Source organism: Epinephelus fuscoguttatus, linkage group LG9 (genome assembly GCF_011397635.1).
Source record: "Epinephelus fuscoguttatus linkage group LG9, E.fuscoguttatus.final_Chr_v1".
NCBI lineage: Eukaryota > Metazoa > Chordata > Actinopteri > Perciformes > Serranidae > Epinephelus > Epinephelus fuscoguttatus.
The window spans coordinates 14,146,907-14,161,218 of record NC_064760.1 but is presented as its reverse complement, the minus strand read 5'-3'; the positions used below and the strand labels follow the sequence as shown (position 1 = coordinate 14,161,218).

Genomic DNA, 14,312 nt, shown 5'->3' with positions numbered 1-14,312 from the left:
TCCAATACCCATGCTACCATACTGTATAGCATGCCAGAAAAAGATTTAGTATGTCCCAATACATAGTATGTCAAATGCAGTATGCAAAAAATACCAGAATGTTACTACTTCATCCAGTCCGATTTTGCAGTATGCAAGCCGGCATGCTTTTCTGGCTATTCTGACCCACAATCTACTGCACTGCAGATGATGCATCATATCAACAGAAGTCCCCATGACGGATGACAGCGCATTCAAGTAACATTCAGTCAAATAGTAATAATGGGAATAGTGATTGTTAAAGTGAACAAAATAATCATAAATATCACACACAACAAAAAGACATAACTATGGAAATAACAACCACAGAGAACTACAGATGTAAATTCACTGTCACAAATATAATATGTTGCCGTCTACAATCTGTGCAGTTCTAACTTTAAAATTAAACTACACACATTGCAAAGTGACAACAGCAGATCTCTCCGGGTTGATCTCCATCTCTGGCAAACTCGTTAAATGGTGTTTCTTTTTTTATCTCCAAAGTAATGGATATGAAAGCAAGAGGATCAAAGTTCAGGGTGTAACATTACGAGAAAGCAGTATGTCCCAACTGTGTGCATACTGCATACAACAGTGCATACTTTTTAAGTGCAGCTGCAGTACCTACTAAAAGTGAAAAGAAAAAGTATGCGATTCAGAATGCAGCCTATTTTATTAAAATCTTGACACCTTGTGGAGCATTTTGAAGCTCTACGTGTCAGCTGTTGAATTTTAGGAATACATAAGCTGGGCCTTCAAGTTCAAACTAGCCTAGATTTGGTCTTAACATTCAACAGGGGGTTCAACAGGCTGTTGGACCCCATCACCAGCGAAGAACAGACCACATGGCTGAGCAGCAGGCCCTGGTTGGCTGTCTGATTAACGAGCTGCCGAAGCCTGGTGTCGGAGTCAGCGAGTGATCCGTGGCCTCCCTATCTGATCCAACAGACAGAGGACCATGACGGAGAGGGCTGCCAGGCAGATATAATACTGTCAGGGGTCGTGACCCTCGTGTTCAGCTCTCTGAAGCTGACAGCTGATAATGAGGCCTCGCCGGCCCCACGGCTAGACCCAGAGCCGTGACCTACTCAGAGCCTCACCTCTGTATCCACGACATAAACTCACTGTGTCATTCCTTCACATCGTCAACAATAACGTTATGTATTTTAATGTCTTTTTAAGAATGTGGGGGTTTTCTTCTGCATGGGAAAACTGATGACGTAGAATTTATTTCTGTAAATGGAACTGTAACTGAAACGATTGGACAGAAATTCAGTTTAATGCCAAACATTCCACAGTTTCTACTTCCTACATGTGAAGATTTTGCTCCATTTCACACTGAATATCTATGAGTTTTGGACCGTTGCTCATACATCACCATGGTCTCTGGGAATTTGTGATCAGCATTCCTTTTTTTTAATACTATTTTCTGACGTTTCACCACCCAAACAACTAATTAACTGATAAAATAATTGTTGGATTGAACAACAATGTAATACTTGGTTGCAGCCGTAGACCAAACAAACCAGCAGACATTCAGTGAGCACTGATTCAGCAAGTTCTCAGAGTTTGCGAACAAAATTACTGTCCTTGATTAAGAGCCAGACAGTCCTTATGTTTTAGAGTCCTTGGAACTTCAACTTTTGGGGGTGGGGGGGTCTCTACCACCGTCATGAAAATGAAATAGTGCCAGCTAATCACATTTTACCAGTGTGTAGGCATATCCATTAGGAGTGAGAATTGGGAGTCCCAAGTCTAGATGGGCAAGTCTCGAGTCAAAACCCAAGTCCTAAACTTTAAGTTTCAAGTCCTAAACAAGTCATAATCCACTCTTCACCAAGTGTAATGCCATTTTAACAACATAGTGTTAATATATTTAGTTTAAAAAGATCATGACTGCTTTTTAAAATTTGTATTTATTTGTTAAAACAAATTTGTTAGAAATGGTTGCGTCTCCAAGACTTTTTTGATTTTGTCAAGATAAGTCAAAGGTCTTCAAAGTCTGAGTCTGACTCGAGTCCAAATCATATGAAACAAGTCCACACCTCTTGTACGAGTCCATTAGAAACTGTTCCTGTGTTTTTCTTCCTTATTCTGCTTTGAGCTCTGGCCACTATAATGAGGTCATTACCTCACTGTTACACTTATGTCCTTATTCTTGAAACATCACAAGAATCAGAAGTTTATATATATGCATATAGAGCTTTAAAAAAAAACACTCCAGAAGTCATGTTTTGTTTGTTTCTGTCAACTTGTCAGCCTTTTTGGTTCGAGCCCTCAGCCTGCTTGTTAAGCCTGGATTAAAGCACTTTGCTTTATTGACAGAGCTATCACAGGGAGGGCAGGAAGAAGAAAGTAGATGGACAGCTCCATTAGTCGATGGTCATTTTCAGTTAGTCAGCAGCGGTATTGGTGATGGGAGAGGGGCTTGAGAATTTGGCCAGTCCTTTCCTGACATGCTCTCCCTTCACTGAGGGTCCTGACCTCTCTGTAGCCTCCAGGCTCATCAACCACTACCCAGCCAGTGTGGCTCCAACCGGTCATATCAGACCCAGGATTAATGCTTCTGTGGGAGGTGACCTTGTAAATCCTACAGCTGCCACCACTGGGCACCTCGGTCTGGCTGGCAAGCTGAGACCCTGTTTTAGCACCAAAACGGTGGGAGATAAACCAAATAAATCAGACAGCCACTCCTAACCTCCTCACCCCTACGACGGCCTACCTTTAACCTCAGACTTCACGCGTTAATGTGCTCAATGTGGGCCTATTTACAGATGGCCAGTGTCAGTGGCAGGTAGACCATCACAGGAGGGAGACGTAACAAACTCATGTTTACACAACAAAAGGTCCTTTACAGTGTGTGGTGACCTCCATTGACCTCACACACTCACTGTGACCTCCCTTAAGTTCAGGAATTGCATTACATGTAATGTTAGGAGAGAGGAAGCAGAACAAAATCACCAGCTTCTTTCACTATTTTACCAATCAGCTATACATTTAAAGGAATACTCAACCCACAAAATAACTATTTGTACATCAATTACTCGCCCGCATTACATTGAATTTGTAAAGAAAACTTCATGAGGTTTGCGGTCTTGGGTCAGGCCGTGGATCTTGGGTTGGCCAGGTTGGGTTGTAGAACGAATTGGTGCGCCGGTGTGGTGTTGCATGTCACGGTTGTGGTTTTGGAGCAGATATTGAAAATCAGACCAGTGCAGAACTTCGATGAGCATTGACTTGAGATTGAGATAAATGAGTTGTGTCAGAGTTTGTATATGGATGTTCCGATATAATTTTGCTGTTAAACGTGGCTCCATATGACTTCAACTCATCAAGAATTTTCTCAGTTTTTGGATTCTTCATTCACTGTGGAGGCATGTGTGGTAAAACAAAGCTTTCTTCACGAATTCAATGCAACACAGGTTGAGTAATTGATATGAAAATGGTCATTTTGTGGATAAACTATCTCTGAACAGTGGCTGGTTAAGTGCAAAGCTGAGAAAAAAGTGTATAGTTTCTATCCTAGTTAGGAGCAAATAAACCACTTAAAATGTGGCTTGAGAGGCAGCTGCATAGAAATTTTGATGACATCTGAGAGAGTCGTTGATGTCCTTATGGCTCACCTGGGACTGCTCTATTTCTGCTTTGTTTAGCTTTACACCAAGAATCTCAGCAGCCACTCTCTGGAAACAAAGGTACACCTGGAGAAAGAGATGACAAGAAAACAAGGACAAGTTGAGTTATCAAAGTCCCTCTCCACATTTAAATTGTGACTCAATCAATCAGCTGGTACTAACCGAGTCCCCCGTCTTGGCTGATACGAACTGACTGATGAGGCTGTTCTCTTGGCAGAAACGCTGGTGTTTGTCAGCTTTCACTGTCCTCATGTGCTCCAGGTCGACTGTGGACGAAACACAGCGTGACGTGAGAAAACTTACAAAAGATAGATAGATTTATAAAGTGGTTATACAGCACTCTCGCAGGGTTAACTGTCACGTATCTGAACGTAAACAGAAAAGATAACTGTTTACACTTGAGTTAAGATGGAGGGGGCTCTGCCTAGTGTAAAATAATAGGCACGCGAATACAAAGCATAATTCAGTTGTTATGTTGCTTTCAAACCCAGCTGCTGGTTTTATTTTTTAATTTATGGAGAGAGTCATTTCAGGGGGTTCAGAGTAGAAATGATCAATTCAGTGGCCCCAAGCGTTCATTCCCAGCTGGTACTAAAGCTTGATGTGACACATTCCTCAGTGTAAGCCTAGTACAGTTGGACCCTGAAGCCATGAACCTCTGTTTGACCTGAAACAGACAAACCAGCCCAGCTGTGGAGAACTGCTTAAGAAACAATGCGTGGATGACCGAAGTCTTCAGGCTACACTCGCAGTGAGAGCCTAGATGGAGAAAACAGTTTGACTTATGAGTGTGCTGGCCTCTTAAGGTGGGCACGCAGGCCCAAGAACTGGAACTGTCACCTTCATGCTGATTTACTGTGAGCACACAATGACAGCACCTTCCTTTTTAGCTATTGTGATGTGCATTCGACTCCTGTGCACTGATACCGGGTGCTTTGCTTCTCTCCTTCCTCACTATGGGGTCATGCTAGGGTCGATGAGGAAGGTCACCCGGGGGTCTTGCCGCTGAAAGCAATAGCTTCGCTCTTTATTTCTGGCTTTGTGCGGAAAGGCGGCCACGCCCGGTATCTGGTGCATGCGTGTCTATGGTAGCTGGAGGAGGTCAGGCTACTGTACGGTGTTGCATTTCTCTCGTCCCCCCGAGTTTTACTCTTTGTGTGAGGTTTCATTGAAGTTGTCAAGGATTTACCCCGTTCTCATGCCCCTTAGTGTGTGTGTGTGTGTGTGTGTGTGTGAGAGGGAGGGAGGATAAAGTCAGAAGCAGAGAAAGAGAGAGACAGATACATAGCAAGGAAGAAATGTAAACAGTGCGCTAATCCTGTATTATTAATATCTCAGTAAGTCATATGACCCAAAAAAAGTTAAAGGCCAATCCACAGCGACGAAAAAAAAAATACATTGGGAAAGAATCATTTTAGACTAGAACGAATATGACCATCATCATATCATCATACGTGACATATAAACACAAACCTTTCTGGGCACGGGCAGACACTTTTACAACTACTCAGTGTCCAGGGCAGACTGTCATGTCTCGGCCCGTACATAAACATGGCTGTCTCATAGGCGTCAGCAGGTTATTAATTCCAGTCATTAACAGCAGAGGTACCCAGCATGCTACTAGAAGTAAACACTGCTAATCCTTTGGATCCTGCACACTTGGGAAAGGTTATCAATCATGTGTCACAGTCAGATTAGCCAACATTAACATAGTGGCTCAGGAGCTGAGGAAGGCACGTTACTGTACGTTAAAAAGGTGTACGAGTGAGTGCAGTTTCTGAATCTTGCCTGTGGGTATGTGCATCAAAGGGAAAGGAAATATAGAACATTTAAAAAACTGCAATAAAACTAGAAGAGGCAGAAGGCAGGCAATCTGAGGCAGATTTATTTTAGTTTACGCTGCAAACTGCTGGTGCAAACTCTGTAAACAAGTTAACAGTGTTAATGTCAATTGTTTGCAGGTGAGATGTCGCATGACAGTTGCAGTTTAAGTTGAAATACTAAAAGCAGTTTAAGTATCAGTTGAAGCTGAAGCTCTGACAGAGTTTAAGGTGTCTGTTGAGTGTAATTTCTAAAAGGATCTGAAATTTTAGTTTAAGGTTAAACGGGATATGTTGCCAATTTTGAACCGGCTTTGTATCGTAACAGTGTGAACAGTATGTGTAAATGAACTGTGATAAACGTCTCTGTGTCTGACCTGTGTCTAGATCTCTGCTCATGTCTCAGCTCAAATATGTGAAAAGCATATATTTGCTGGCTCTGGGGCTGTTGCTCGAACTACAGATTGTACTTCTGTATTATCGTGCGGGCGCCACCATGGACACAAAGAGTATGGAAGCAGATCAATAGAGAAAGGGCTGCCTTTTTCTCTCAAACTTAAATCAAACAGTAAAACTAAGCAGTAAGATCAAATATAAACCAATATTCTGTTACCGTATTGCCTATTTCTCACCTAAATGTCATCAGAAACATTTTAGTACACTGTTTAGCTGTGACCAGGAAGTATACTGTTTGTTGTATTGTAAAAATTAAGATGAAAGATGAGGTCAAACAGTGAAACTAAAGCTGAAAATACTCTGGCGCTGCTGTGACGCATCACATCGCAGCTCGTTAACAAACAACCACACAAAGGTATTACCACTTTTACTTCAAGATCTGTACCTCTTCCACCTCTGCGTTAGCTTAAAATCATGTGTGGAGCCTCTTATTACACTTGATTTCTCAGCTGAAGAGCTGATCTCCAGAGCTATGAGTCGCTTGGTAATATCTTATCTTTTTTTTTTTTTTTTTTTTTAAAGATTATTTTTGTGGGCTTTTTGCCTTTAATGGACAGAACAGTGTGTGAAATGGGGAGACAAAGAGAAATTGGGGACTGACATGCAGCAAAGGGTCGTGGGCCGGACTTGAGCCCGCGGCCGCTGCGGTGAGGCAATGCCTCTGTACACGGGGCGCCAGCACTATCCACTACGCTGCTGATGCCCCTGCAATATCTCACAACAAGTCTCTCATCATCAAGTCTTTGTCACACACGAGACAGTTCACTTTATGCATCCATAGGGAGGAGAGGAGTTGAGCTGCAACAGGAGCACAGAAAAAGAGATGCTATAGGAGCTGGTATGTACAAGCAGAGAGAGAGCAGGGGAAAATGGATTTAATTCCGGGGGCGGCAAGGTTGGAAAGAGGACAGTGGCGTTAAGTACCACTGGGTGGTGTCTCAAGGAGCACCGGTGTGGGGTTGTACATTGAAAATAATAGGGCCGTATTTTTTGATGCACTGCGTTTGCCGCTGGTGTGTTTTGGCTTTAAGCAGTGCTAATAAAACATGAACCAAGATTCTGTTACTGCATTGCCAATGCATCAGCTAAAATGTTTTCAGAAACATATTTTAGCTAACTGTTTATTTGTATTTGAGATCATTTGTCACCATTTGACCCCCATATTGTTTCCTGTCTCAAAACGGACAAGCTTGCAATCCGTCATCCACCAGCAGGTGTATATTGGTCTGGTGCTACGCAGTACTTTTTCATAGTTGTAGGTTTTCTACCTCTTGAGCAAAAGCAAATGCCACATCCCTTTTTCTGTTTTCTCTGGTCATGTAGCACGAATGTCAGAAGTATTTGCCTCTTTCTAATGTATAGACAGCATGGTTTTATGAAAAGTGTAAGACATTGAGTTGAAATGTCAGTTGAAGTGTAAATGATGACTGCATTTTCGTTAGTTAATTTAATTAGATTTAAGTTAAAGTTGCCCCACAGATAGTTTCAGTGTATGCAGTGTAGAGTACTTTCAGTTGCTATGTAAGCAGTGACAGCAGTTGAACTGTCAGTTGAAGAGTAATAGTTAAATGAAGTGTCAGTTGATGTGTAGCGGCTGCAGGTGGATACAAGTGTGTTAAGTGTTACCCAGATGTCATGGAACTACAGATATTCAAATTTAAGGTTAAAGTGCTCAGAAAAAAAATCTACAATCCCATGACAACTGGGACAACTTAAAGACCAGATGATATGAACAAAAGCCGCACAAAAACTAACAAATGGACCTTGTGGTGAGGTTTCTTTGCAAACATTTATTCTACTGAATAGATATTTTAATATGCATAGAAAGACAACCCTCATTTTTGCATGTTTTTGATAGAGTTCATGATTTGTGAACAAGTAGCTCCTTTCAGTCACAAACTGATACTGTAGGTGGGCCCACATTCTCACACAAAAGAATTTTTGCAGCATGTGGCATCTGTCTGTGTAAACTGAATACAAGACTAATCCCACAGTTTTAGTGTTTTGCTCCATTTTTCTTCCTAATGTACCCATTTCTACTTATCAGGTCAAAACAATCTTCCTCCGATGATCTGGTTTCCCTCTGTTTCTGTCAAACTGTACATCAGCTTAACAACCCCAAGGAAGTGACTGCAAACACGAAATAAACTGTTTAGGCCTCCGAGCGCATAGAGATAGCAGAGGGGATCATCACTCGTCAAGAGCGATGGCCCTCCCTCGCTCTGGTCACCATCAGTGTTTATTTAAAAGGTCTGCCTGTCATTGCGGTGAATTACAAGACAACAGTCGGAGATTAATATCTGGCGGATAAATTAGGCTTTTACCGTAAATAACCGGTTTGTTATTGCGGTGACCTATTACATAAATGGGAACTCAACCAAATGAGAAGAAAATATGGATGTTCCTCTCCGCAAGTTAGTGTCTGTGGGGATGTCAGCTTAGCTCCTTCATGGAAAGAATCCACTCACTGGCAGACCTGATTATCCTGAAACCAGACAGACTTGGAGGGAGTCACTTAAAACTTTAAATTAGTAAGGAGGTGGGATTTTGGATAGATGAATCTGCCCAGAGCAGGCTTTTAAACCAACACTGTTGCTGCATCACCTTCTCAAAAAAGGAGATGTGCACCAACTGCCAATGACTGACAATAAATAACCATGTAGCAACATCATTATTGGACTGAGTGAGTTAAAATGAGACCATGAGTACATTTAGATGTGCTCGAGTATCCTGGTTATGATCAGGTTTTCGGAGTATCTTAGTTATCTGCTGCACATCTAAACATCATATCCTGATTTCAGGAAGGAGGATAAAGTATTAGTTAACTCAATTAATTGTATGTAGTAGGGTATTAACAGAAAAGTCGATTTGTCGACGTGTCGACGTCAGTGGCAGTCAACAAGTCGTATGTTTTTTCCCTCTCTCTCTGTGTATGCTTGTGTACGGAATGCAATCGCTGCCTCTGATTGGAGTGACAGACACACATCACATGTGTGGAGATACTTCACTTTCCTCCGCCGTGTCAATGTGATGACGTCATCAAATGACTTGTCGACTCGACTAAGACTTTATTGACGGATAAGTCGACCTGAAAAAAATCAAAGTCGTTAATGCCCTAGTATGTAGTAGCCTATTCACCTCCCTAGGCTCCCTTTGGTCGCAGAAATTGTGTTAAGGAGAGCAGGGTGCCCAAAAATAAAAGCATTTCAGTAAAAGCAGTCTTTGATGGTGGCTGAGTGTAAGACAGCAAAAAGCGTATGAAAAACTTTCTGAAAATTCCTGTGCAGCATTATCCAGGTGTCTTGTATCTATTTGTGGATTAATGGAAATTTCAACACAACTATTTTCAACTGTTGCTAAAAGGTAAAAGAAAGGATAATCCCAAAATGCTTTGTTTTGCAATAATTTAGCAAAAATAGACATTTTGGGGGTGCTTTCCTTTGTTCAGTCATTATCAAAGTATTTTCTGCAATAATCCAAAACCCAATGGAATAATCTTTTTGTCAACGGAACCAGGCTGATGCTAACCTCCATGTCGACCTATTATAGTCATCCCTCTATGGCAGCTAAAGTAAGCTTATATTAGCAAACTTCAGCTATGTAACTGGTATGACTGAGTCAGACCAGCTCAGTGGCCTAGTGGTAGAGTGTCCGCCCTGAGACTGGGAGGTCGTGGGTTCGATCCCTGACCAAAGACTAAAAAAATGGGACCCACTGCCTCCCTGCTTGGCACTCAGTATCAGGGGTTGGAATTGGGGGGTTAGATCACCACATGATTCCCGAGCGCGGCACCGCTGCTGCTCACCACTCACTCAGGGGATGGGTCAAATGCGGAGAACAAATTTCACACACTCAGGTGTGTGACAATCAGTGGAACTTTACTTTACCCTTTGCTGACTTTATGTTTTATCCCATTATTCTCACTTGAGTTTGCTTTCAGTGGGGCAAAGTAACAGACCTGCTTCTTTACATTTGTTTAACAGCTGTCACTGTGGCCACAAGTGACAATTACTGGATATTGCTAATGCTAACACATAGCATAACAGTAGCGTGAGCAGAGAAAATAATAAAGTCTGCAAAGTGTTTGTTATAGAGCAGTATCAAATCAATGTTTACTGACATAAGTTAACATTGGCAACCATAAGCTACTGGTTTTATTAATGAATACCATTTTTCATTCCAAGACTTGTGTTATTTCCTCCTTTAAAAGTTTTGCACTCTCACTTTAAGGGGGAGAATTCACACAGAACCTAAAAGGTTATTGGCAACATACCTCGCATTTCCAGACACACTCTATTGTTATTCTCACTGACACAGTAAAGGGCCAAATGTGGACAATGTGAGAATTCAAGGATGGATTTTTCCTTAACAGTTCACCAACACACGTAGCCAAGCCAAAACAATAAGCTAATAGCTCTTCGTTGGCTTACCAGCCTGAAATCCTACACTGCGCTGTGTGATCCTCAGTGGGCTTTTTAAAACCATGCTGTGATAACAGAGACACCTACTTACTGTTCTACTGAGTCGGCTGCTGGGGACCAATTGGAACAGTTTACCCAGCGAGCAACAGCCAGAGAATACGCTTGACATAACACAGCTAATTGCCAGCAGCCTCGTTTTAAACTAAACAGCAGTTGGTGCAGTGCAGTGGGGAGTACGAGGGCTGAGGGTGGAATGTGTGAACCGTGTGTGTGTGTGTGTGTGTGTGTGTCTATGTGTCTGTGTGTGGTGGTAATGGTGGGGTGTGTGTGTGTGTGTGTGTGTGTGTGTGTGTGTGTGTGTGTGTGTGTGTGTGTGTTGTCAGAGACTTGGGGCTCTGAGGGGTCATATCACATTAAGTGAAAGTTACAGGGTTGAGCCTAATCAACCCCAGGGGAGAACCTATCACTTCCAACATTACCTCACACTACGCCTTTAAGACCCTGTTAAGAGGGTTTGCCTCAGTTTCCCCTCAATGACGACCGTGAAACAATTCAGACTGTATAGTGAGGGCCGGGATTATCAAACCAAGTCCAACTCCTAATGAAATGACTTACAACTGTCTGAGCAAATTGTTCACTTGGCACCATTGAGTATAAAAACATCCCAGAGCTTTTCGGCAGCTCTGACATTCAATAGGGCTTTGTGAGTCTCTACTGCTGGACTCAAAGTCAAATGACATGAGAACAGTGTCTAACAGCGCTTATAGGTCTTCTTAAAGAGTCCTGGTTACTAGCAGCCTTTTACATGAATGCATCAGCATAGTGTCCTCGCATGTTGGACATCTGCTGCATCTCTGCAAACTTATTAAGCAATTATTATCTCAGATCACATGACATAATCTGCTGTCTATCTCTAATGTATGGACTTAGATGCGAATGAAGGCCTTTGTGTTTTCTGCCCCAGTAAATACACTAGTCTGCAAAAGGAATTTAAATTGAGGAATGTGATACCTCTGGCTGGGTTAAAGACTATTGTTTATTCAGTGGTACAGTAAATGACTCCTTTATTACTTGTGTCTATTCTTAACTCATTGTAGTCTTCGTATTGGGGGGCTGTAGCTCAGTCCATGGGGACTTGGGTTGGGAACCAGAGGGTTGCGGATTCAAGCCCCCGTCCAGACCAAACACAGAGCGTGGACTGGCAGCTGGAGAGGTGCCAGTTCGCCTGCCGAAGCGCCCCTGACCAAGCCCTCAACCGCTTAGGGTGCCTGTCCAATGCATGTTTAGGTCCTGTAAGTGCATGTGTGTATTTCGGGCCTGTGTGTATGACAACAGAGTGAAAAACTGAATTTCCCCTGTGGGATTAATAACGTATTTTATTCTTCTTATCTTTTGCCTGATTCTGTACTGTTCCTTGGCCACGTCTCCCTTGAAAAGGAACTTCAGCAGGACGTTATTACATTGATGTCACTTAACGACTCAACCTTAATCAAGCTGCAACATAAATGATAAACACATTAATACATCAATAATTATAATCCAGTAATATCATATGCCGGTATAATATTCTGAGGCGAGCCATTCTGCCCAATGAGTACTTTGACTTTTGGTACTTAAAGAACATTTTGATTGTGGTACTTTTGTATGAGTAGAAGTAAGATTTTGTATGCATGACTTTTACTTGTAACAGACTAATTTTATACAGAGCCATTGCTACTTTTACTTAAGTAAAAGATCCAGATACTTCTTACACCACTGCTCCAGTAACACAGTGCCTTCATTCAATCCTTTTTGTACCCAAATCTAGAAATAAATACTGTTTTGTGGTTTTGCTGGCAGCCAATCACCAGAAGCGTTTTAATGCAATGTGTGATTGCCCCCCTAACAACCCATACAGTATGTGGTGTGTCCTGAAGTGGAGCATGGTATGTTTGATGGAGTTGGCAGTTCAGTGTGCCGAGATGCCACAAAAACTTTCCAAAAGTATGGCTCCTGTGGCGTTTGGTGACATTTTACGCCACTGAATGCTATTAAATGAGGTAAAGCAGGGGTCTCAAACTCCCGGCCCGGGGGCCACTTCCGGCCCGCGACCCCCCTACACCCGGCCCGCACCTTGATATAAAAAGTACATGCAATTTGGCCCTTCAAGTTTATTTTTATTTATTTGTTTTCCACAATTACAAGAAAAATTAAATAAAAAAATCTAATAATAAATAAATAAATAAATAAATAAATAAGTAAATCCAAAATTATTTCATGGGAAGTGCTGACGACATGAAAAAGAAGCGCAGAAGAAGAAAAGGTAAATAGAGGAGAAGAAGAAGCTAAGATGTCGCTCTCCAAACCTAAGAGAAAAGTGGATGACGAACACAGACAATTCCAAGAAAGATGGACATTACAGTATTTTTTTGTTGAGTTCGGTGGAAACGCCATCTGCCTAATATGTAAAGAGAAACTTGCCGTTCTTAAGGAATATAATCTCAAGCGACATTACACGACTAAACACGGAGAGCAGTATGAGAAATACAGCGGAGATGACAGGAACAGGCGAGCTGAGCAGCTACAAAGAGGACTGTTATCCCAGCAAGAACTTTTCACCAAAGCTGCAAAGGACAGCGATGCTGCAGTCCAGGCAAGTTATGTGGTCAGCGAATTAATCGCCAAGGCGGGAAAGCCATTTACTGAGGGGCCGTTTCTGAAGGACTGCATGCTACGAGTTGCTGATATTCTGTGTCCCGAAAAGAAAAGCCTGTTTAACAACATTTCGCTGTCGGCAAACACTGTGGCAGAGCGGATTGATGGACTTTCTAATAATATCTATGAACAGTTACGGGAGAAAGCAAAACGCTTACTGCATTCTCTGTGGCGCTTGATGAGAGCACTGATGCAACTGACAATGCTCAGCTTGCAATTTTCATCAGGTGTGGATGACAAGTTTGAGGTGACAGAAGAGTTGCTGAGTGTGTGTCCGATGCATGGCCACACTAAAGCGCAAGATATATTTCAGAAACTGTGTGATGCGATGGAGCGGATTGGTCTGCCATGGAACAGACTGGTGGGCATTACAACTGACGGTGCAAAAACAAAAGCAAGTACAGGACAAGGCTTACAGATGCTCATCTTGAAGCTGTACTCAGAGTTTCAACTGCAACATCCATCAGAGTAAATACAGCTCAGCTATGTGGACAGAAGCGCTGCCAGGTATCTGGCAAGAAATAAAGCACAAGTGGACTCAGAAGCAAAGTTTCTGTTGAGTGAAATGTTAAAATAGGTTATTCAAGCTAAAAAATTGCACTAACTGTTAAAATGTGCATACAAAGTTAGAGTTATTTTTGTGTTGTTATTTAATATGAAGACAATATGAACAGAAGTGCTGTCAGTTCATGAAATGCTTTCATAAGTTATTTAAGAATGAGGCCAAAAACATTTGCACTTACTGTGAATTTAATAGTTTTGCAATACAGTATTTGAAAAGAAACTCCATTTTCAGAAATATTTGTGAGTTTTTTATTTTTTTGATACTCGTCTCAAACACTGAAGTGGCCCCCCACTGAGATGACAATGCCAGCAGTGGCCCCCAGCTCATTTGAGTTTGAGACCCCTGAGGTAGAGGAAAAAGGTTATCAAATAAGGTTCTCTATTGGTGTCTGTATCACTTTAGGAGTACTGATATTGTAATTTTTTGAAACAATACCCAGGCCTAGTGTCCTTTATGCCTCTCAGAACTTTGTTATAACATTTGCAAAACCTTTTGAATATTCGGAAACTTGCAGTTTGTGGTCCTCTGCCTTATTAGCTTATTGCTTGATCTTTATGCACCTTAATGCCGCCAACTGCTGATGTGCAGTAACACCACCCTTGCACTGCCCCGAGCATCCAAACATCCAAACAATACACTGACCTGTACATCAAAACAATGCTCACCATCACCCCCAGTGGTCACAAACTCTCAACAGAGT

General features: G+C 42.0%; 1 protein-coding gene across 2 annotated transcripts in view; it reads right to left on the bottom strand.

The window, feature by feature from the left end:
* rab28 (RAB28, member RAS oncogene family) overlaps positions 1–14,312 on the bottom strand; it is a 43,580-nt gene that overhangs the window by 5,113 nt on the left and 24,155 nt on the right. For both annotated transcript variants that reach the window (XM_049585352.1, XM_049585353.1), the window contains exons 5-6: positions 3,819–3,922; positions 3,645–3,722 (exon numbers count right to left, since the gene is read on the bottom strand). In XM_049585352.1, coding sequence (XP_049441309.1) covers positions 3,645–3,722; positions 3,819–3,922 — 182 coding nt within the window. The remainder of the gene's footprint in view (positions 1–3,644; positions 3,723–3,818; positions 3,923–14,312) is intronic.